At 35.3% G+C, this 25,906-nt stretch overlaps 1 protein-coding gene across 5 annotated transcripts in view; it reads right to left on the bottom strand.

Annotated features, from left to right (window-relative positions):
• Nucleotides 1-25,906, bottom strand: part of LOC141291577 (band 4.1-like protein 1) — a 96,546-nt gene that overhangs the window by 30,020 nt on the left and 40,620 nt on the right. For all 5 annotated transcript variants that reach the window (XM_073823732.1, XM_073823735.1, XM_073823734.1 and 2 more), the window contains exons 2-4: nt 16,456-16,523; nt 16,139-16,303; nt 869-973 (exon numbers count right to left, since the gene is read on the bottom strand). In XM_073823732.1, the coding sequence (XP_073679833.1) occupies nt 869-973; nt 16,139-16,303; nt 16,456-16,506 (321 nt within the window). In that variant the 5' untranslated portion in view covers nt 16,507-16,523. The remainder of the gene's footprint in view (nt 1-868; nt 974-16,138; nt 16,304-16,455; nt 16,524-25,906) is intronic.

Genomic DNA, 25,906 nt, shown 5'->3' with positions numbered 1-25,906 from the left:
TAGCTGGTCAACCAGCCTGGTTTTAGCTGGTCATAGCTGGAAGGCAGGCTGGTTTTAGCTGGTCAGGCTGGGAAACCACCAGCTAAAACCAGCCTGACCAGCTTGGCCAGGCTGGGAGACCAGCTAAAACCAGCTACTTCCAGCTTAAACCAGCTAAGACCAGCCAACCAGCCTAGGCTGGTATTAGCTGTTTTTTTCAGCAGGGGTTTCAACATGTTGCTAACATGTTTCAGCACACCGCTAGCATGTTTACATGTTGCTAACATGTCCCTGGTGAAAAAAAAACAGCTAAAACCAGCCTATGCTGGTTGGCTGGTTTTAGCTGGTCATAGCTGGAAGGCAGGCTGGTTTTAGAGGGGTTTTGTCCACTTTTCCAGGCTGGTCAGTCTGGTCTTAGTTGTTCAGGCTGGGAAACCACCAGCTAAAACCAGCCTGACCAGCCTGGGAGACCAGCTAAAACCAGCCACTTCCAGCTTAAACCAGCTAAGACCAGCCAATCAGCCTAGGCTGGTATTAGCTGTTTTTTTTTCAGCAGGGATATTTAGCATGTTTTATCATGTTGATATCATGTTTTGCTAACATGTAACATTAACATGCTTCTAACATTTTATGTTGTTAACATGTTTTAACACATTGCTAATATGCTTTACCGTTTTACTAGTATGATGTTTTTATTTTATTATGTTTGTAGCATTATTTCACATGTTTCTGGCATAATGCAAATGACAGTGGAGGACTCACATTCAAGTTACACATGGCTGAAATAACAAAAAAGTCTCACCAATATGTGCTCTGTTAAGGTAAAGTAATTATAGCAATTATATAAGAGAAAGAATACGATGGGAGGACATAAGAGGTGAACTCTGACCTTTTGGCTCTCCGTGTCACTGAAGGTTAGGCCGAAGTAGTCCTTCTCCAAGAGGTTGAGATGTTCACACACCATATCCAGTATGTGGTGGCCTTTACAGAGCTTCTGTATAGATAGATGAACAAGTACAGAGAAAGAGCACAAGAGAAAAGAGATTGATTTAGTGTTTGTCATTGCAGAAAATGCCCCCCTTCTGTTTTTAATCAAAGTCAGGAGTGTCTCTAGTCTCTTCTGGGACACAGTATCCTTCCCTTGAGAATATGAGGATAAGTGGGTTTGCATCATGTAATGCAAAGGTGTTTTTATGATTTTAAGATGCAAATCAACATCATAATAGCTAGACAGCCTCATATTAACCAGTAAGATGCTGATTAAATTAGGGATGCACTGAAATGAAAATTCTTGGCCGAAACCGAATACCGAAAAAGAGGAAACCAAGGCCGAAAACCGATACACCGAAAGAATTATGCCAATTATTAGTACCATTGCATTTATGGCTATGACTGTGTGCTAATCTTACTAAAATCAAAGCATTGCAATTGCAAAAATTAATATTAAAGTTTCAAAGAATAAATCAGTTATGTTATATTTAAACAATTATTATCAATCAAGTATTATATTACTTAAATAACATTATACATATATTTTACTGCCTTTGTTTAAATTGTTTAAATTTTTTTATAAAACGGTTAGTTCCATTCCTCAATTCTGATTGGTCAGCAGCTGTGTCGTATTCATGATACGGCACTGCTATGACCGCTTCACTCAACGGTTTTGTGTATCATTGAATCCCCTTAGCAACCACCCTTAGCAACGTAAACACAGCTGCAGCAGTTAGAGACTACTTTTTACAGCGGAAGGCAGTTAATGATTTTACTTTATGAAAACGTACAACTAAATATATATAAATTAATATATATTTTTGATTTTAATATTTTTATTGTGTGGTAACTGTTTTATAAAAGCAATAAGGCACTTGAGGCTGTGCTGTATCATGAATAAATCACGGCTGAAGGGGTTGCAGGCACTCCGCTTCGCGTCGTGCCTAACAACGCCCTTCAGCCGTGATTTATTCATGATACAGCACGGCCTCTCGTACCTTATTGCTTAAATAACACATTATCTTGTGGATCCATCAGTTCACATTTACAATGCTACGTGTTTCTCTTCCAGCAGGAGGCGCTGTCAGAATGGTAAACAAAGCAGCGCAGCAAATGACTTTGAAACGTGCAGCGCTCATATTTATTCAATGAATAGCCTTTTGAAGTTTCATCGCAATTCTTGTCTTTCAGTCCCTACATTTAAGACCACCTGAAATCATAATTAAGACGTTCTTAACCCCTAATAACACTACAGTCATCAATGAAAATTAAGAGCTTTATTTAAGTCTTTCAAAAAACAACCCTTACGCAAAATACCTTTCTTTTTTTATTTTTTCCCACCATGTTCGGGGCACAAGAAAAATATTAGGGGACTAAATTAATATCAGCATATGAAGTATAATCGTCTCTCATTGTCTCTGAGAGAATGCATGTCAGATGCTGAAAGCACTGTCAGTTTTTACTTTCACTTTAACACATTGCGCAGTTTTCACGTTGCTTGTGTGATATCCATTGGCTCACCTCCATGGCTTATAACATAAATATGTATAGAAATACAGTAAATAGAAAAGACATATCTTTGAAATATTGCGACGTAACACCAACGTAAAGCCATTGTTTTTCTCTCACTGAAAGCTACATCTGTCTCGATCTCTGCTCTCATCACTGCAGGCACGATTGCAGACACACCCCCTCTTGAAATTTCGGCATTACAAGTTTTGCAAATCGCTATCCGTGAGTCTTTCTTATATATACTGAAATAAGAAGTGTTGCTTCAGACAAGCACGTGCGGGCCGCGGTTTCTGTTTGCGTCAACATACTGTTTCGGCCGTGCTGTTTCGGTGAAAAAAGTCTTTCGGCCGAAAACCAAAAATGCACTTTTGGGCCATTTTCGACCGAAAGTTTTCGGTGGCCGAATATTCGGTGCATCCCTAGATTAAATCCAATATTTGTAATATTCAGGAAGCTGAAAGTCCCCAAATATGCTGTGAACAACCAAGATTTTTGCTAATATGTAGTAAATTATCCGTTTAGTTTCCATCCATTTGCTGGGTCAATGATAAGGTGAACATTAGCATGAAAATCAATTCAAAGTCAAGTCAAATTTCCCCCCATACACATTGTTTTAAAGCACCCTTACAAGAAAGTCATTATGTAGATATTTATAATATCTTAATATCTTCATGCCTTCGAGTCGTGTTCAGCACATTAGAGCAGGACGATAATATAGTTTCCATTTTATGATGATACAAGAAATCAAGACTGAGATTTGATATATATCAGGGGCGTTACGTCTGAGGATGCAAGGGACGCAGTGCCTCCTCAAAATATTGGATGAGAAAAAAAAAATCATACAAAAACCAAACAATGGCAATTGTACAAAATATAACATTAAAAAGTGTATAAATCACTTGTGTTTCTGAAGAAACATTGTCTAACAGCGACACCAGCAGGTAAAGTTATAGCGGTAGACCTCCCCTGAGCCCAATGAGATTTAACAGACCCCTAAAACATGCAGTGTGTTTGGTGGAAGGTAATTGAGAATGAATGGGGGGAAGTCCATGAGAGGAGGCAGTGCCTAAATCGCGATATGACTGGTTATGATCGTCTGTTATATCATATTTTAATGCAACAAATCTCGCCTCTTGTGATCGTGTGCGTTGTGTGTCACAGTCTGAATGAACAATATAATGGTGTTAATAGGAAGATTAATTCAAAAAGTAAGTAAGTAACTCCCACATTTAAATATACAGTTAAGGTCAAAAGTTTACACCCCCCTTTCAGAATCTGCTAAATGTTACTGTATTTTACCAAAATAAGAGGGATCATACAAAATGAATGTTGTTTTTTATTTAGTACTGACCTGAATAAGATATTTCTCATACAAGATGTTTACATTTAGGCAACAGGAGAAAAGTAATTTATAAAAATGACTGATTCTCAATACTGTGTTGTTACCTGTATCCACAGCTGTTTTTTTTTTTGTTTTTGTTTTTTTTAGTGATAGTTGTACACGAGTCCCTTGTTTGTCCTGAACAGTTAAACTGCCCGCTGTTCTTCAGAAAAATCCTTCAGGTCCCACAAATTCTTTGGTTTTCCAGCATTTTTGTGTATTTAAACCCTTTCCAACAATGACTGTATGATTTTGAGATCCATCTTTTCACACTGAGAACAACTGAGAGACTCAACTATTACAGAAGGTTCAAATGCATACTGATGCTCCAGAAGGAAAAAACATGCATGAACTTTTAAACAGAATAGAGATGTGTACATTTTCCTTATTTTGCCTAAATACCTTTTTTTCATTTAGTATTGCCCTTCAGAGGCTACAGAAGGTAGTTACATGTTTTCCAGAGGACAAAATAAGTTTAATTTACCCTGATCTTCAAACAGTTTTCACCCCCGGCTTTTAATGCGTGGTTTTTCCCTCCGGAGCATCAGTGAGTGTTTGAATCTTCTGTAATAGTAGCATATGAGTCTCTCAGTTGTCCTCAGTGTGAAAAGATGAATCTCAAAATCACACAGTCATTGTTGGAAAGGGTTTAAATACACAAAAATGCTGAAAACCAAAGAATTTGTGGGACCTGAAGGATTTTTCTGAAGAACAGCAGGCAATTTATCTACTCAGCACAAACAAGGGACTTATGTACAACTATCACTAAACAAAAAACACAGCTGTGGATCATTCAGGTAACAACACAGTATTAAGAATCAAGTGTATGTAAACTTTTGAACAAGGTAATTTTTATAAATTCAACTATTATTTTCTCTTGTGGACTATATGTGAACATCTTTTATGTGAAATGTTTTATTCAGGTCAGTACTAAATAAACAATAACATGCATTTAGTATGATCCCTCTTATTTTGGTAAAATAATTAACATTTTGCAGATTCTGAAAGGGGGGTGTAAACTTTTCACCTCAACTGTAACCACGTTGTCACATCAAAATAAGGCTTAAAATGGCATGAAAACATGATCTGTGGGTGTTTTTAGTGAGTAATCAGGTTAGTGAAATTTAAAGTAAATCGCAGTGCCTGTGAGCAATATTTACAGAGTTTTAATGACTGAACTAAAAAATTAAAAACTGGTTAAAAGTTAACTGTTAAAAATAATAGCTGAACATAAGTTCACAAATAAGATATATTATTTTGGAATAAATGTAAAATGCTTAAAAACACAAACTTGATGAGATTAATTGGCTTTAATAAATAGAATATTGATTGCATTATTAATGTAAAGAAGAGCTGTGAGAAAATATATGTAAATAAAAGATACATTTGTGTAGGTATCTATCTTAAAGACAGAAAACTGTAATAATGAAATCGTCTGCCCTTTGTTACATTAAAAGCTTCAATGAACACTTAAGAAATTAATACTTATATGCTGTTTCTAAAAAGGCTCACTCTCATATTCTATATTCATATAATCTTCAGTCGTGGTTAAGCATCTGTGTGTCTTTCTGACCACACCCTGTCATTGTGCACAATAGAGTGGCATATGCAACACGCTTGAGACACCAGCTCTGGCTTTGCCTTTCTACAGAAACACTGAGCACTCGCCGCCCAGGGAGCCCGTTTCCCGCGGCGACAGGGATACAGCGCAGCTGTTTCCATGGCAACAGAAGTGGTGAGGTTTTTTGTGTGTGAGTCTGTGCATGTGTGTGTCGCTTCCCTGGCCTCTCATGGCTGAAGGTTTTTTTTAAGAGGAGGAAAGAAAGAGAGAGTGGGTGTGCTACCATAAAAGGCTTCTCAAGTTAGCCAGGGAGGCCCTCAATTGCACCAGCACATTATATATTGGTATGTAAAAGCAATTTCATCGCTTTTGGTCCAACATAATATACACCAAAGAGTTATTTTTAATAAATTCCTGGGTGTTGATATGAACTTCTAGTTTTGACAAACAATAGTACTGTACTTGTTGCCGTTTGTTATTTTTAGGAAGTACTGTACATTCACAGCTTGCTTCCATCAGCTAAGCTTGTAATGAGAAGTGCTCTGCTTTGTTTATCTGGGGTTTTCTGAGTGGAATGATTTTTAATATCGATGATGTGACATAGAGGAATTAAAGGGGTCCTATTATGCTCTTTTACAAAGTCTTTATTTTGTTTTGGGGTGCACTAGAACATACTCCAATGCTTGGTGGTTCGAAAAACGCATTATTTTTCACAATTTATTATTACAATAGCTTTCTCCCCAACCTGGCACAAAATGGCTCGAATAGTTCCATGTTTGATGAAGGTCCGCCTTCCGAAAAACGTAATGTGTTGTGATTGGTTACCAGTCCCACTGCATTGCGATTGGCTTAGATTAGGGCTGGGCGATTTGGCCTAAAATCAAAATCTCGATTAATTGAACATTTTAACTCGATTAAAATTAATGAACGATTATTTTTATTTATTAATACAATTATATTTAATTATATTTATGTAATATTTATATAATATTTATTTTTTGCCCTCATAGTTCACTGACAAGTTTTGTACAGTAGCTAAATATGCTCACATATTACAAGTGAGAAATTTTTGAAAGAAGGGTGCATTACTTGATTTTAAAATAATTGAAGGAAACACACTATCTACTATCTATGATTATTTATTGAACATCAGTGTTGAACAACTGAAATTAAAGCACACATTGCTTAAAACGAAAAGTCACATTTTTTCTTAAATTAGTGAAAATAAATAACTTGCACTTTTGGAAACAAAATAAATTATTTTTAATATTTTTCATATTAAAAGTAGAAAATAAGCAGTATCTCTTTTAAATAAAAATACTCTTGTATATCCTGTAAATACTTTTTACTGAATAAATACTGTTTAAGCTCTCCATCGAGATGTCTGCGGAAGAACGGAACGGAACGGAGCGGGGTCACGTGACTCCACACGCGGTAGTGTTTTTAAAGGGAAAGTAATCAAAATAATTGACCTGGAAAAATTTAATCGATTATAGGTTCTGAAGGTCGATTTCAATTACTTTTCGATTAATTGCCCAGCCCTAGCTTAGATGGCGTTTCAGTCGTGCCACATTCCTTCCCAAAGCAGTAAGCTAGATTCAAGTGATTCTTATGTTTTAAATATAGATATTTTTTCTCAAAAAAAACACATCGGATCACTAATGGAGGCTTTTACTGACCCCCTGGAGGCATGTGGAGGCCATTTGAGGCACTTTTTTTTTATGGCTCGACTTGTTTTGGACTGGTTGAGAGAAACACTTGTCTGTGCCGTTCAGTCTATGCCATTCTAAAGCTTGGGAGTGCCAGGATTATTTTTAATATAACTCCAATTGTATTCGTCTGAAAGAAGGAAGTTATATACACCTAGGATGCATGGAGGGTGAGTAAATAATACGCTACAGTATTGTTGGTCCTATCATCAGCCTGCGAGATCACAATACATGATATTATCCTTATTGTGCTAATTTGTTTAATTATTTACATGTCCGAAACCAGCTCCAGCATAAGGCTAGTGAAGCTATCTACACTGTATGATGGATAAATCTCTTACCACACACTGCACACATCTACGGCGCGCCTCCAATGCAGCAACCAATGATCGTCACTCTAGTGAATGCTTGTGTTTACATCAGCAAGGCTACCGGAGCAGTTTGCAGACACTTTAGTCAATGCTTGTGTTTATACGAGCCGGTCACCGGCTGTCCACGCTACATCGCTAAAAATAGGCTAATTATATGCTATTCTAATAGGCCGCGTTGTGACATAATAGCATCCGAAAAACAAACGCTGTAGTCCAAAGGAGCCGTTTGTTGTAGTTCTTGAAAAGGGATTTTTTAAAAACTCCCTTTGGAGTGGACTTTGAGATTTGCAACTTGGTAGATGTTTTTTATGCCCAAACATACACACCCCACACTGGCTAAAATTCAAAAAGTGAAAAAGCATAGTAGGACCCCTTCAATGAAATGTTCACAGAGAGATTGTGCATCTCTTTTTGCCCTTTGATCAAATCAAGAATAAGCAATTTTTTAAAAGGTTAAAAGGACAGTTCACTCATACTCATCATGTACAGTATAAATTTCTCTCATCTGTGGAACAGAAAAGGAGATAATTAGCTGCAGTCAAAACAAAACTTATTCAGACACCAGATACAATATTTTATATTTTTTACTGGTTGGGTGCAAGACAGTATAGTTAATTTATGTAGGTGAGGATAGCAAAATAAAGAAAACTGTGACATATTATACTCAAAAATTCTTCATACAGTGGACTACCAGCAAAATTGATAAAAACTTGGGACCAGAAATTTGATTTGCACTTCGACCTGACCATGTTTTGTTTCTTTCTATCAAAGTTATCTGACATTATCATAATGAATTTGTTCTGACACAGTTTAACTCTTGAGTTCTTGTCATATTTTATTACCATTTTCTAAACTATAGCGAATAAACTGTGAAAATGTGAGAAATGTTAAAGGTGTCTGAATAAATTTAGGTTTGACTGTATAAGCTCAGGCTGTTTTTTTCTATACAGTGAAAGTGAATGAGGATGGGACAGCCAATCTTCAAAATGACAAAAAAGATTGTATTATTTGCCTAAAAATGAGAATTCTGTCATTAATTCCTCACTCTCATGTCGTTCCAAACCCATAAGCCCTTCGTTCACCTTGAGAACACAAATTAAGATATTTTTGATGAAATCTGAGAGTTTTTCGACCCTGCGTAGACAGCAATGTAAGAAACCGTTTGGATTTTATAAAAATATCTTCATTTGGATTTCAAAGATGAACAAAAGTTTTACAGGTCAAGAGCGACATGAGGGTGAGTGATTAATGACACAATTTTCAATTTTGGGTGAACTATCCCTTTAATTCTGTCATCATTTACTCACCCTCATGTCGTTCCAAACCTCATGTCGAGTTTCTTTCTTCTGTGGAACATAAAAGCTGTTTTGAAGAATGCTGGTAATCAAACCGTTTTGGTGACCATTAACTTCCATTGTACTGACAGAAAAAAAATACTGAGGGATTTCTCAAATATCTTCTTTTATGTTCCACAGACGAATGAATGTCATACAGGTTTGGAATGACATGAGGATGAGAAACGACATTTTTGAACTATCCCTTTACCCGTAAAAATGGCATACAGCCTTCAAGTAGATTTTAATTAATAAGAAATAGCCTCAGGTTATTCATTAATAATTCACAATGACTGTTTTATAATTAAGTACTAATAAACAAATTAAAAAAAAAAAAAAAAGCAAATAGCCTACAAACACTAGAAAAGCAGACATTTAAAACTAGACAAAAAAATCACAGCAGTAAAATAGTTTAAGCCTAACTTTGAGTTGATTTGGGTTAAGATGATTGTTTATTATGGCTAATAATTGTATATAGCCAAAAGCAATGATTGATTCTCTTATATTCTTGTATTATTATAGTTAACTTAAACTAAAACCGTTAAAAATTTATTTTGTTAGCTGGATATTAAATAATTGTTAACTGAAAAAAAAAATTATTATAAATAAAAAAAAATATATATATTATTTTTTTTTTAAATGATGTTTTATTTCACTTAACATTTGTCATTTTTCATTTAGTGTAACTTGATGTAGTAAAATAACTAAAACTAAAATTGAAAGAAATAAAATAAAATTAATAAAATTATATGTATAAATATAGACATTTAAAAAAGACACCGAGACATATTTAAATAATAACAAAATCAAACAAAAAAAATTGGTTTTATTATGGCTAATAATCCAGACAAAAGCAATGAGTGATTTTATTACATTATTATAGTTAACTAAAACTAAAACCGTTTGTGACTGGATATGAAATAATTGTTAACTAAAAAAATACATTTCAAAAATGAACTTTGAAATTGCTTTATTTAGCATTTTCATTTAGTTTAACTTGATGTATAAAATAACTAAAACTAAAACTGAAAGAAATATTAATAAAATTATAAATTTACTCTACCAGTCAAAAGATTTTGAACAGTAAGATTTAAAAAAAAATTTTTAAAGAAGTCTCTGCTGCAAAAACAGTAAAATTCAGATATGTTTTTACTATTTAAAATAACTGTTTTCTATTTAAATCTATTTTAAATTTAATTTATTTCTTTGATTTCAAAGCTTAATTTTTCACAGCATTACTCCAGTCACATGATCCTTCAGAAATCATTCTATTTTGATTTGCTGCTCAAAAAACATTTATAAATATTTTAAATAAAATGAATAAATAAACAAACAATAAAAGCTTTAACTAAAATTAAAATGACAACTAAAAAATTCACAATATTAATAAAAACTATATTTCCATAAAACTATATTCCATATTTTGAGACATAAGCAGAAGTGCATGTGATTGGTCACTAGTGCACAAAGTATTCCGACAAACATGATCATTCAAAAGCAGCCATTTGTCTTATTGCCAGCTGTTACTGTGTTTTTTTTTTTTTTTTTCTTTTTTTTCCTTGTATAGAAAAGAGCAGCTTGGACATTGTACCTCCTTATGTGTTCTACAGAGGAAATAAAGTCATACAGGTTTGAAACGAAACCGGAGCAAAGCTGAGGGTGAGTAAACGACAACAAATGTTTTAAATCTGTGTGAACTTTAGCCAAGGGTGACAAACACCCAGGTCTGGTATCCCCTCCTCTGAAAGGCTGTAGTATTATTTACTCTGTGGGACCACTAACATGTCACCATTATAGATTTCCCATCCTCCTCCCCTTCACCCAAGCATAGAGGACTGGAAGTATAGGTGGCCTTTGACCTTTAGATTGGACAGTCTGTCTCTCTCAGTAGGTGTTGCAGCATCAGTAATGGCAAACGGATGGGAGAAGCTACCAGAGAGCCACGAATAACACCCTAGAGAAGAGCCATATCTGAAAACACCCTGGAAATCCATCAGCCGGCAGACCCCTGGGGCACACAGCCAGACATGGCACTGATCTCAGAGCAGTATGTGGCACTCCCAAGAGAGCTCCTAGTGCGGGAGGGCTTTTCACCTATCAATGAGCACCCCCGCCCCATCAGCCCGCACTAGCATTCATATCTCATGTGCTGTAATTCCCAGAGGCACTGCGGTAGGCAACATGGAGCTGCAGAGCTGGGCTGTGAAATTCCAATGAGGGACTGGAATGTGAGGTTCAGGGATCACAAGAGCAGAACTGTGATTTTTGTTCGACACATTCCGACACTATTGTAATATCTATGCGCATTCTTATTGTAAATACAGCTGCTGGTTGGCATGTGTCAAATTTGCGAGTTTGGTACAATCTTAATTTAGTTTTTGGTTTTATGTGTGTTTAGCACTATAAAATATTTGACATATTTGTAATGTACTTTGTTATTAGAGAGATAAAAAATACCCAACACCTTTAATTAAACTTTCACACTTGCTCTCATGAGTATGAAAGTGCTAAAACTGAGATATTATAATATAGCGTCTAATTTAAATCTCTGTGGCAAAAGTGCAAAACACTGAATAAATGTCTTTTGTGTGCAATTTTATGTTTTGAAATAATTTTGTAAATATAAGTGTGTATCCATGTGACCTTGGACCACAAAACCAGTCATAAGGGTACATTTTTTGAAGTTGAGATTTATACTGCATCTAAAAGCTGAATAAATTAGCTTTTCATAGATGTATGTTTTTTTAGGATATTCGAAAACATTGAAAATCTGGAATCTAAGGGTGCAAAAAAATTATATATACATATTATACATATTGGGAAAAATGCCTTTAAAGTTGTCTACATTGAGTTCTTAGCAATGGTTATTACTAATCAAAAAATAAGTTTTGATATATTTACAGTAGGTAATTTACAAAATATGTTTATGGAACATGATCTTTACTTAATATCCTAATGATTTTTGGCATAAAAGGAAAATCCTTTGACCCATTCAATGCATTGTTGGCTATGGCTACAAATATACCCATGCTACTTATGAGTGGTTTTGTGGTCCAGGGTCACATATATTGTTATTTTGATGCAAACTAATACTAATTGTTAAATATGTTAAACTAGATTTTTTTATAAATTTAATTTCTTGTCAAGAGGATTACTTCTAAATTATGCTTGTAACCGAAAAGAATCACACTTTTAAGAGAATAGAAAAAAAAGTCACAATAATTATATAAATTTTAATTATACTACCTTTGAAAAGTTTGGGATCAGTAAGATTTTTAATGTTTCTGAAAAGTCTTATATGCTCACTAAGGCTGCATTTATTTGATCAAATATACAGTAAAATCAGCAATATTGTGAAATATTATTACTATTTAAGATAACTGTTTTTCATTTGAATATATATTTTAAAATGTAATTTATTCCTGTGATCAAAGTTGTATTTTCAGCATCATTACTTCAGTCTTCAGTAACATGATCCTTCAGAAATCATTCTAATATGCTGATTTGCTGCAAGAAACATGTCTTGTTATTATCAGTGTCAAAAACAGTTGTGCTAATTATTTTTTTATTTTTTGGAAATTGTGAAAAAAATGTTTCTGGATTCTTACACTCTCAGAAAACATGTACACAACTGTACCATTTATGTTTAAAAAAAGGTTAGCATCATATGATGTACCTTTTAGTATTTGTACCTTATGTTACCGACCCACTGACAGTTTGTACCTTTGTACCTTAATAATTTTTTTACATTATTTAACTAAATTTCAAATATACATTTAAAAAATTGTTTCTTGTGATTGAAAATAAACACAATAGCATCCCAGATCTGCAAGCTGTCTGTTAAAGATTGCTTTATCTTCAAAGCATCTGCTGTATACAAACATCTGACAGACATCTGTCAGTTTTACATACATTCTAAATCATAAACATCTGAAAGACATTTTATTTGAGATCTGATAGGAAATATCCTATAGACATATTTCAGATGAGAAAACACTACGTCTTGCAGATGTAAATGCAGACGTCAAATAGACGTCTCTGTGATGTACGTGTGCTATCAGGGAAATAGAGCTGGGTCGTTCTTGATTGTAATTGGTTATTATTTTTACAAAACAATATCGATACTTAAATCCCAAGAATCGATTAGTCTAGCCTGTTGAACAGAACATTATAGCACACATCTCCTCCAATAAATCACAATAAGCTTTGTGATTTGTTACTTTTGATATGAAACAAAGTGCCAGATTTCATATTCTGTCCGTTTTATTACAATATTCAACAGTAAATGTTGTTTTAGCGCTGTTTATTGTGAGTGACAGATCACTGTAGCGCCTCTGTTCAAGAGAAGCAGCATATGAACTGACTGTCTCTTCCGCTTTAATACCAGTTACAGCACAAAATAAACAAGAATGAACATCCGAAGGTATGTTAAAAGAAAGAGTGTACGAATTCCGAACTTAGCAAAATCTGTATCCTGTCTCATGTAATTACTCAATCAGTGTTCAACCGTGGAAAGTCGTCAATATAACAGTCTGTAAACAAAATAACGTCACGTTTAGCTCAGACACAAACATATACAGTGACTTTCAGCTAGAAAAATTCTAGAGAGATGCATTTTGTTAAAGGTCCCATATTGTCAAAATTGAAATTTCCTGGCTTTTTTCATGATAACTGAGGTCTAGGGGCTATGTAACTACCATATGAGTTTCAAAACAGTCAATCCACAGTAAACTGCACACAGCCGCTGTGACTTCCGCAAAGATGTGACGTCCGATCTACTCAGTCACCGCCTTCAGTCACCACCCCGAACACCAACCACCGTACCAATATCGTGTCCATAACATTGCTAAGCAACAACAACACGAAAACAAGTCGAGAAAACCCTGTTCAGTCGCTAGATGTCGAAACTACATCATTGCACAGGCTTCAGAACAACGTGAATATAAGAGATCAGCGGCACGTCAACTTCAGCCTCTTTCACACAGCGATTCCGGTAAATACACGGATAATGTTTCCCATGATTTGTTCCGGAGTTGTTTGATTTGGTTCATTCACAGTTGTTTTCCGGAATCTGTGCGTGCTTTACACACAACCCATAAAGACATGTGACGTTTGGATGCGAGATGTAATGCGACGCTACGTTTCACTAAACTGAAACTAACCTGAACAAACTGGTCTTCAGCGCTGATAGTGAGGAGCTGGCTCTGCCTGATCGCCGCTTCATTCCACTTTGCACGTATTTTTTCGTCGTGAAGAGTCGCATGATAACGTGCATCATCACTACAACACTGCCTTTATGGTTCTGGCTTTTGTTCACACAACACTCGTTCCCGTAATTTTCCAGAATCAGCGCACATTGTGAAAGGGGCTTTACTAAAGCAACAGTTATGTAGCTTACAGCATTCGGTGTTTGAAAAAGAAAAAACATTAATGATCATTCTGAAATATCCTGTTGAGTATCAGCAGGCTAGGCTCTCTCTATGGCTCTGGGCTCGGCTAAAGCATACATGACCGTAGTTACCTGTGGTTGGCCTGACTGTGCATCACTCAGAAAACAACAGGCCAATCAGAAGAGAGGCTCATGAATATTAATTAGATGGGCCAAAATCGACCTGTTTTTGACAGAGCTCCAAAAAAAGGGATGGATTTTGGCACTTATACCGCAAATATATATTCTTAAGGACATCAACAACTAAAATAAACCTCCAGAAATGTGTACAATATGGGACCTTTAAATGTATGCACCATATAACATATTCATTATATTTTTTTTACTGTTTTTCAATGTTTAAATTACTACATTAATTTTATTATTAATGTAGTGCCAAGTGACTTTCGTGTATATTTTACTTCCTGATCTTATGACAAAAACGTTCCTGTGGAAACTGAAATATGTACCAATAAGTACATATCACTGCAGTTTCCAACAGAAATGAACACTAGATGCAGTAAAACAGTGAGCACTTCTATTCGTTTTCGTACACAGTTATGATTAACTTGCAAAAAACAGTTATGATTTTTTCTTGCAAAAAAGTTTCCACAGGTACGTTTTTGTTATGAGATTTTACAGCATTTATTGAGAGATTTATTTTGCTGGCAACTGTAGAAAATTTGGTATGTATACTTTACCTGATATATATCTAAGATAATCAATATCAAATCGAATCAAATCACAACGTTGTGAATCAGAGTCAAATAAAATCATAACATTTATGTCAAAACCCAGCCCTAATAACGAATATATAAATATTGATAAAAATCTGAAAAAAAAAAACAGGATAAAATGTTTTCAGCTACTCCCCAGCTCTACTGGAAAAATCTCAACTTATCTATTTTACCACCTGATCTCATGACAAAAACATTCCTGTGGAAACTTTTTTTCGCAAGTCGCAAAATATGTACCAATAAGTACATATCACTGCAGTTTCCAACAGAAATGAATACTAGAGGCGCTAAAACAGCGAGCACACTTCTAATTATTTTCGTACACAGGTATGATTACAGCTCCATATGTTTTCGCTTTCCAGATGTAACAAGCTTGCTCGGTAGCTCAGCTTGCATGGAATTGGACTTAGGTTGTGAAATCCTTGGGTACAAATCCCATGAAAATCATGACTGATGATGAAAGAGCTGAAAGGTGAAAGATTGAAAACCAAGCTAAAACGGCATGCTTGCGACTGCGTTTTTACATCACATTCACATTTGTTCCTACTATCGGGTAGGTTTAGACGTAGTGCAGATGGTACGTTATTTTAAAACGTCACAGAGCATTAGACTTATAGCTCCACACAACGGACATTTCAAGTCAGAGCTGCAGTAACACGTTCAAAACCAACGTCACATAAAACGTACCATATGCACGTTCATCTGTTTCTAGGAAAAAAACGAACACTCTTTTAGTGCCACTTAATGGACATTTCACAATGAATACGTCACAAAACATACATGTCGGTACGTATTTCCTGTCTTACGAAAAAGTTGTCACAGGTACGTACCTGATATATATCCAAAATAATCCATATCAAATTGGATCGAATCAAATCACAAGCTTGTGAATCAGAATCTAATCGAGTCGTGAAATTTGTGTCAAAACCCATCCCTAATAGCAAATATATAAATATTGATAAAAATCTGAACGAACAAAAAAATCAGGATATAATGTTTGGGTGTGGTTGACTTGACAAAGGAATACAGCGTTACTGGAGAACAGTATGTGAATAGCTGAGAGCCCTAGAGGTCTGGCACCATGTTTCTACAGAACAAAACAAATTAGTTTTAGCGCACGCAAGCAACTGCTGTACCTCCACCCCGGTCTCATAGGCAGATCCATCTAGCAGTGTGACTTTCACAGGCACTGTCTTTGGTCTTTTGGAGGATTTCTGCGGGGATCTGGACATCCGACTAGGCGTTTTCTCCGACGAGTCATCCGTGTCTCGGTGCTCATCCGACATCTTTGAATCGTGATCCTGAATATAAGTGATCAAAGAGTATAGTTTCAAGAGTGTGAAGTGTTCAAAAGCAATCCATGAAAGGCCATGTCATGAATTTTCAATGATAGAAAGCTAGTCAAACATATTAAAAGGCATAATATTTAATAAATTATAGATCTTGGGCTTACCGTGTAACCTTCGTCTGCTGTAATCTTTGTGGTTGAACTTCTCTCTGACATAGCAATCACTTGCAGTCCTAAAGTAATACAAAAAGATTAGAACAAACTCATTAGAGAGATTTAACCTTCCTCTTGTTTGACCATATTCGTTTCTTTATAGGCCTAACAGGTCTAATGAACGCTGTATATTTAACTGCTGGCAACTGCTTTTTTTATTCTTAAAGAATCTGAGAATTAGAGCAATTTTAATTTTTAGATGAGCTATCCCTTTAATAGATGAAGAACAAACAAACACATCTGTTGGTTTATCTAATGAGCCGTGCTGCGATATGTTCATGTGATCTGCAGAGCAAATGTTTCAGTTAGTCACCAAATGACCAGGACTAAGTCTGTTTGACAGTTTCTTTGAGGACATTTGGTGAATTACAGTGCATGGAATGTGTTTATTGGCATATGGTCATCCGAAACATCTAAAACATTACGTGTCTGCACCATAAGTAGCTATAATTAGCTAGTGATGATCGCATATTAATAAATTAACAAGCTGTGATACAGATTGAGTAAACAGATTTACTGTCTTAAAATGAAGCGCTTAATCAAATGACTTCAACGAAAGCATTTTATTTATTAACTAAGCTATTCTTCTTTCTCCAGAATAGAAATCTTTATGATCTCTGTTAAATTAAGACAGATTGAAGACAGATGGAATCTAAAAAAATGTAAAACGCTTAAAACCTGACTAAATATGCGATCCTTTTTTAGCAAATAAACTTCTCTGTGTTTAATGGTGTTTAGGTGTCGCAGCTTGACAGTTTGATACCACTGTGAATATGCTAATCGCCTTCATTTCCATCTCATTCACTTGCACCACGCTGTGCTACTAAAAGCCCCAAACATCTCCCCCATAGAAATTCTCCAAATATCACTCAATATAAGCATCGCAGTTCAAACAAACAAACCTCCCCATTTGGCCATGCTCACTTTCATCGTTCGCTCTTTAAGTACTATCCACAAATGTACCCGTGATTCAGTCGGAAAAGACAAACATCCAGTCCAATAAATGGCTAATCTATACATTTAGCTCTGGTTGCTGACTTATCGCTTTTACCAATTAACCGGTTTTAACTGAAGCTCTGCATTTTGCCGTAATGGAGGACTTAATGATTTAATTATTTTAGCTGAACTGTTTCGGCCTTGAGGGTTTGAGCGTTCTTGATGCTTTTATTCATAGTACAGAGGACAAAAAAAGGAAATATCACAAGTCAGATCTACACAAACTGCCCATGTGAGTTAAACACATGTGAGTTTATTGATAGGCAGTACGACTTCAAACTGTAACTACTGTATAATAAAATGTAAAGATGAAAAATACATTTTAAAAATGTTAAAGAAGCTTCAAAGCCATCTATATGCTAACAAACTCCTAAACATTAATTAAATTCACTTACAGCATGTGTCCCTGGACCTCAAAACGAGTCTTAAGTAGCAGAGGTATATTTGTAGCAATAGCTAAAAATACATTGTATGGCTCAAAATTATATTTTTTCTTTTATGCCAAAAATCATTACGATATTAGGTAAAGATCATGTCCCATGAAGATATTTTGTAAATTTCCTAACGAAGATATATCAAAACTTAATTTAGACAACTTTAAAGGTGATTTTTTTTGCACCCTTAGATTCCAGATTTTAAAATTTTCCATATGTTTAGTTGTATCTTCCAAATATTGTTCTATTCTAACAGACCAAACATCAATGGAAAGCTTATTTATTTAGCTTTCAGGTGACGCATAAATCTCATTTACAATGTACAGTCTTTCACCAGGGTTGCCAGGTTTTTGTAATGAAACCCACCCAATTGCTGCTTAAAACTAGCCCAAAACTAGCCCAATCGCGTTTAGAGAAAAAAAGTAAAAATTGCTTTCGGAGGGTAAAATACAAGTTTTTTACTGGAGATCCTCTGGGGTTGCTTCAACCCATGGACATGAAAAAGTGTTACAGTAGCCCAATTCTGCAGGAAAACTGCAGACTTGGCAACACTGTCTTTCACATCTGGAAAATGGAATAAAAATATTGATGACTGATCCTGCACAACACAGAATTTTGTCCAATCAAATGCTCTCTAGAACAAGCATGCCCCTCCCCCTAAAACCATCTGCTGCCAGATAGTAAATTATCAAATCATGAGTCATAATTATGATGTAAATAAAATATTGGGACAAGCCTTTTGATATGGCCCACCCACACTACATGTTTCAACACAAAACCGCACTCGTAAAGCCATTTCAAGTGGCTTGTTAAAACTAATGTTATGATTAAATAAGCTTTACAAAATCAGTGTTAAAAAAAAGAGCACAAAGTAGCAGTTACATATGGGAGCTTGTTTTGGTAAATAATTATAATTGCAATGTTTTATCCCACAATTCAGAGTTTTTTCAGAATTGTGAGATAAGTCGTTATTACCTTTTTATTATTATTATTATTTATTTATTTATTTTTAAAAAGAGGAAAAGTCAGAATTCAGAAAGTTTATATCTTGCAATTCAAATTGTGAGATATAAACAAATTGTGAGGTATAAACTGATATATAAAGATATAAACTGTGAGATATAAACTGAACTATGAGGAAAAAAGTCTGAACTATGAGATAAAAAGTCACGATTACCTTGACATTTAATTTTTTCTTTTGTGGCAGAAACAGGCTTTCATAGTTACATCTCATCTACTAAAAATTACATGAGCTGAAATAAAAGGCAGCTACAGAACAATATGAAGCTCCAGAATAGTAACAGCCAGTTGCTTTTCCAGCTCCTTTTCTTTCAGTTAATGTGTGTTCAGATCAATATATTGATGAGGCCTTTTACTGGGCTAAGAAGGTCAGTTTATAGTCTGGAAATTAATTTATGTGCCTCCACCAATGGATAGCCATTAATGGTACCACAAATCAATGTCTGTACAAAAAATGCTTTAATGTTTGACTAAAATTATAACAATTATACCATAAAAGTATGACATCATTAAAAACAAATATTTTAAAATTTTATGTTAAACTGTTTTAAATTACTTTTTTCCACATCAGTCTACACTCTATGCACCATTATGACAATGCAAAAACAGAATTGTCACAACTTCATACTTTTTTTTTTTTTTAAATAAAAAAACTGAAATAAGTACATTGCATAAGTATTCATGCCTTCAGCTCAGTACTTAATTGAAACACCTCTACAGCCTCAAGTCTTTTTGGGTTTTGCACATCAACATTTGGCAGTTATCTGCCATTCTTCTCTTCACCTCTTCACCTCTCAAGCTCTGTCAGCGTGTATGGTGCCAGATGCACATTTTCAGGTTTCTCCAGAAATATTTGATTGGGTTCAAGCCCAGCAGGTTGTGGCTGGGCTGCTCAAGGACATTCACGGAGTTGTCTATAAGCCACTATTGCTGTGTGCTTAGGGTCATTGTCCTGTTGGAGAGTGAACTCTCTGCCCAGTCTGAGGTTCTGAATGCTCTGGACTAGGTTTTCAGGTTTTAAGGCTCAGTATTTTGTTATATCTCAATATGTTGGTGCATTAAGCTTTCCTTCTACTCTTTCTTTACTACCTCACTTTACTGTTGGGATGGTACTCTACAGGTGATAAGCAGTGCCTCCTTCAAATATGATGCTCGGGATTGAAGTTCATCAGACCAGATAATCTTTTTTTTCTGACAGTCTGAGGGTCCTTTAGGTGTTTTGTTTTTTTTTTTGCTGCAAATTCCGAGTGTATTTTTATGTGTCATCACTGAGGAGAGGATTGAGTCTTGCCACATCCTCATAAAGCCTAGATCGGTGGAGTGTTGCAGTGATGTTTGTCCTTCTGCAAGTTTCTCCCATCTGCATATATGATCATAGAGCTCAACTAGAGTGAACATCAGCTTCATGGTCACCACTCTAACCAAGGTTCTTCTCAATCAATTGTTCAGTTTGAACAGGAGGCCAGCTCTAGAAAGAGTCCTGGTTGTTTCAAACTTCTTCTATCAAGGGTAATGGAGACTACATGCTTCTGTGAACCTTCGATGCAGCAGAATTTTTTCTGAGCTCTTCTCCAGATGTGTGGCTTGATGCAATCCTGTCTCTGAGCTCTACAGGCAGTTTTTTACTTCAGGACTTGTTTTTTGCTCTGATATGCATTTTTAGCTATTACGATGTGTGTGTCTTTCCAGATCATATCCATTCAATTTAATTTGCCACAGGTTAACTTCAAAGTCACTCAAAGTGTAATAACATCTACAGTCAATATGAATGTTCCTAAGCTAAATTTCAACTGGCACAGATAAGGGTATGAATACTTATGCAATTGAATCCTTTTTTTTTTTTTTATATAAATTTGCAAAGATGTTAAAACCCTATTTTTTGCTTTGCCATTATAGTGTATTGAGTGTAAAATGATGTGGAAAAAAAGCTAATTTAAAGCAGTTTAACATAAGGCAGCAACACAACAAAATGTGAAAAAAGAACGGCAAAGCACTGTATGTGTATGAGTTAACACTGCCAGAAGTCTCCACACATAGAGATTGAACCTTAAACATACACTAAAGGCTCATAAGCTAATGGCTTAACGAAACAAGCCTGTCTCTGCTGAAGCCTCAGTCAACCCTGCTGGAGCTCAAAAAAGTAAAAAACAGCAAACACTTTAATGTGTCCATAGCACAATAGCCTGAAGAAAGCCACTAGGAATAAATGACAGACGAAAACTCACAAACACAAAATGCAACTAAATGAAAGGCAGACACACAGCTGAACATTATAATAGTGCAATTCACCCAGAGCTAATGTAATGAAATGTGAGCCTGTTTTAAAAGTATCTATACAGTCTAAATGCTCTGATTTCAATTTTGTTGCAGAAATACTAAGACATACTAGAGTGACGTAATCATTTCAAACTAGGAATACTGATTAACTTCTTACTTCATGGTTAAAAGAGAAGTTCCCTTCCGGAACAAAAATTACAGATAATGTACTTATCCCCTCGTCATCCAAGATGTTCATGTCTTTCTTTCTTTAGTTGTAAAAGAAATTATGTTTTTTGAGGAAAACATTTTAAGATTTTTCTCCAGTGGAATTCTATGGTGCTCCAACTTCCAAAATGCAGTTTAAATGCGGCTTCAAATGATCCCAAATGTGGTTGTAAACATTCCTAGCGGAGGAAGAAGAGTCTCTTCTAGCGAAACGATCTGTCATTTTTTTTTTATTATTACAATTGATATACTTTTTTAACCTTTGCAAAGTAAACACGCAAAGAAGATCAAACACCCTTACCAAAAAAAGGTAAAACAGCGATGTAGGACTATTTTGAAGTTGAGGGAAAAAATGAGATGGGAGTTTTTCGACATACCCTAACTGTCTTGAACCGGAAAAACAGAGTTCAGGCAGAGCAAGAGAAGATGAGCATTTAAGGTTAAAATATAGAAATTGTAATAAAAAATTAAAAAAACTATCGTTTCGGTAGATAAGACTTTTCTAGTCTTCTACTGGGATCGTTTACTACCGCATTTGGGATCGCTTGAAGCCGCATTTAAACTGCATTTTGGAAATTCAAACTCGGAGCACCATAGAAGTCCACTATATGGAGAAAAATCCTAAAATGTTTTCCTCAAAAAAACAATTTCTTTACAACTGAAGAAAGAATTGGATGACAAAGCGGTGAGTACATTATCTGTAAATTTTTGCTCTGGAAGTGAACTTCCAGTAAAGCTTTTTTCAAATCTTGGCTATAGGTCAGCAGACTTGATGATCTGACTGAAATGCTATTTTTAATTTCTACATACAATCTCCACAATTGGAATTTCACAAGTTCCACTGAAGAAAAAAAAAATGCTGTATGAAACAAATTTCACTCTGAAGTTGCAGTGTAATATGAACATAACAGTCACAGTTCAGTTTGACACATTTAACCATGTTTCAATCCATTTCTCAGATTTTAAAAATGTCCAAAAAGGTTTATATATATATTTGGGGTTTATATATGTTTTCTACCAAAAGATGGCAGGCAGATTTGTTACACTTGCCCCATTTTACTTATAAGAACGAATAAAATGACACCGATTCTGATTATGCACTCATTAAAAGGACAAAGATAATGTATTCTCCTTCAAACATATGGGAAGCTTCTGAAGAAATACAAGACAGGTGGAGAGGAGACAGAGGTGCGGTTCAGAGAGACAAAGAGAGAACACTTGCTTAAAAATGCCAACCAAATTATTGCTACCGAATTTGTGAGACTTTAATTCCTTTGTATAATTACATCCTCCTTGTAAACAGATGACGGATAATGTGGCATTAGCAACCGTAGTGTTGAAAAGCCGAGATTAACATTCTACATCCAGATGCTTATATTGGGATTTAATGCTGTCGAGTTTCGAACCACACGCATGCCAATTTGCACTACAAGAAACATATCTGAGGAGATTAAAAAGACCAATAACCAAGCACTTCAGAAGATGACACTGTGTGGATGTATGTGAGTGCTAAAACACCCAGAGAGAAATATTCAGGAAACTGCGGCTCTTGGAAAGAGCACAAGATGAACTGCAGCACATCTGGCCCACCGTCCCTTGTTCCTAACATTCAGAGAGCTACTGATCCTCCTCGGCTCAAATGCTACACAAACGCCAACACATCTCGACTGTAATAGGTCTCTTTTGAGTTCATACACCTGGGACAGTTCCGGAAAATATTGACTCACTGTAAAGCACCATCTGAGATCTTTAAATACCTCAGTTTAAAGAATCTAACACAATTGATGATATGCAGCCCTTTTGATGATAGGGCTAGCGTATTATACTGGTTGAACTACCATTATTCTGAGATAAAGATGTGCTTTAAACCAAAGGTATGACACTCAGTTAGTAGGAGTATAAGAAAAGTTCAATGGAGAAATTGCAACTGTGCTTTTTCCGAAGTATGTGTTCTTTAACATCTTCTAAAACTCAATTAACCTTAACCCTTTCTTAACTGTCTGTAACCTACCCATAACATTAAAGGAAATACTTAATAATGACTAATAAGAAAGTCTTAAAGAGATAGTTCACACAAAAATGTAAATTCTGTCCTGATTTCACTGATACAATCAAAGTAAATGAGGTCCAGTGTTGTTTTAGACCCCACTTGCTCTTATATGGTCAAAACAGCTACACAGAAGAAATAAAGTCATAGATGTTTGGAACAACAAGAGGATGAGTAAATGATGAGAAACCTTTCAATTTGGAGTGAACTATTCTTTAACCCCAGGCCAAGGCCTGAAGCAAGCTTTGGAAAGTCAGACCTTTGACTATCGTCTGTTTCAGGTGCAGCTTACTTTGGTCCAAGAACCACCCACATAGACAGAAATAGACTGTCTGACTGAGATGAAAGGAAAACAATCACCGTTTGTTTCGTTTTATTGTGCCCTTTAAGGCTTCAAGTTCTTAACAAATTGCCATTAACACATTAGTAGTCTGGTGTGGTAAAGATTCATTAAAGTAATTGTGCAGTAGTTTCCATACGTGACCACATATACGCAAAATTAACATTAAATTAGTGGAAATGTGTGTTGAATTTGTAATCAGAATTAATAATATATACATTAAAAAGTATAAAGAATAAAAATATACATAGGATTTGGTGATATTTCAGTCTTGAGTTTCTCAAGTATGTTTCACTAAAATTAATTGTCAGAAGCGTTTCGTAATACGTTGGTATGCCAATTATAATGAATCCAAATAATTATTTTTTAGCATAAAATAATGTCTTCTATCTATCTTAAACCATTTTGTCATGTCCCTGCGGCACTCCACTTAAAAACGTATTAACAAAATGCGTAGTGTCTGTGATTTCTAGCAAAAATGTAAAATGTGTTCCTTTCTTGTGATTCCTGTTGTCCCTCAGTCTGAACTCAACTCCGTCACACTAACCATTTTACGTCCATATGCTCATATGTGACATCTTTTACTAGAAATGACATTATTCAGGTATTCAGGTAATAGTGGTGCAGAAAAAGGTTAGTAGTATCATACTTTTTATTCATATTTTTAAGGGCACATTATAGTCAGAGAGGGTACTACCAAGCTTAACAACTCACAAAACATAAAATTAAGTAATAAAATCACATAAAATTAAGATTATATTATTTTTTTTATCCAAAAGTACAGTTGCAATCAAAATTATTCAACCCCCCCCAGAGACTGCAGTACTTTACAAATGTTTTTTGCTCTTTCTGAAGATCCAGGAATAAATTGCATCTACATCAGTTTTCTGGCATATTAAAAAGTGATAATGTCAATATATAATTTAATGTTTTTGAGTTATAGGATTTTTTAATAACACAGCTATGTCAAAATTATTCCACCCCTATTCAACATTGCTGTTTTAATTTTTATGGTCAGGAACAAAATTGTCTTAAGCCTTTACAAACTTATTCAAAATGGAATTAGCTTGGGGTGTTACACATAGTATACTCTTGCATGTGCTGAAGATGAGTAGCAAATATGGTAAAGTCAACAAAGCTCACACAAAATCAATAGAGAAGAAATAGTTTGCTCTATTAGAAAGTCTAAAACTACATGAAGATGTCTAAGACATTAAAACTCCCTAGAGACACAGCTGGCAGCCGTATTCCTTAGATTAAAGTGTGTTGAACCAGAAAACCTTTGAGGCTGTTGAACAAAAAAGCACAATATCATAAAATGTTTGATCAGATCAACTGAGAAAAACTTGCAATGTACAGCCAAAGACTTGCAAGATGACCCGACGAAAGGACGAAAAATATTTCAATGCTGTGTACAAGAGGAACACTAGACATGTATGGTCTTCATGTTGAGGAATATTGCTGAATAGCACTCTTGACCAAGAAGAACTGCTGCCTTGAACATGCCAAAATTCATTTAGTTAGACCTGTGGAGTTCTGGAAGATTGTTTTATGGAGTGATGTGTCCAAACTGGAACTTTTTGGGCGTATAGATCAGAGGTACATCTGGTGCAAAAAAAGACAAAGCTTATACGCAGAAGAACACCATCTCCATCGTCAAACATGGAGGTGGGCCAGTCCTGTCATTGGGTTGTTTTACTGTAGCAGGAAGTGGAAAACATGACCATACAAAGGATATCATTGAGTTATTAAAGTATCAGACCATTTTGGCAAACATTGTGATGCCTTTTGTGCAAAGTCTAAAGCTAATAATCAATGGACTTTCCTGCAGGACAATCATCCTAAAGTATACGTTCAAATCTACTTGCGCTTGGTTTAGGAATCTGTCATAGAATGTTTTTAAGTGGCCTGTTCAGTTTCCAGATGTAATTCTCATTGAAAATACATGGTTGAATTTGAAGCAAGCAGTGGCAAAGTAAAAACCAAAGATTATCAGTGATCTGAAAGCTTTTTCAGGGGAGGAATGGCCCAAGATTGCAGCAGAAAGGTGACAGAAGCATCTAAGCACTTCCAGGCAGTGTT

Source organism: Garra rufa, chromosome 18 (assembly GCF_049309525.1).
Source record: "Garra rufa chromosome 18, GarRuf1.0, whole genome shotgun sequence".
Taxonomy (NCBI): Eukaryota; Metazoa; Chordata; class Actinopteri; order Cypriniformes; family Cyprinidae; genus Garra; species Garra rufa.
This window is presented reverse-complemented; position numbering and strand designations above follow the sequence as displayed.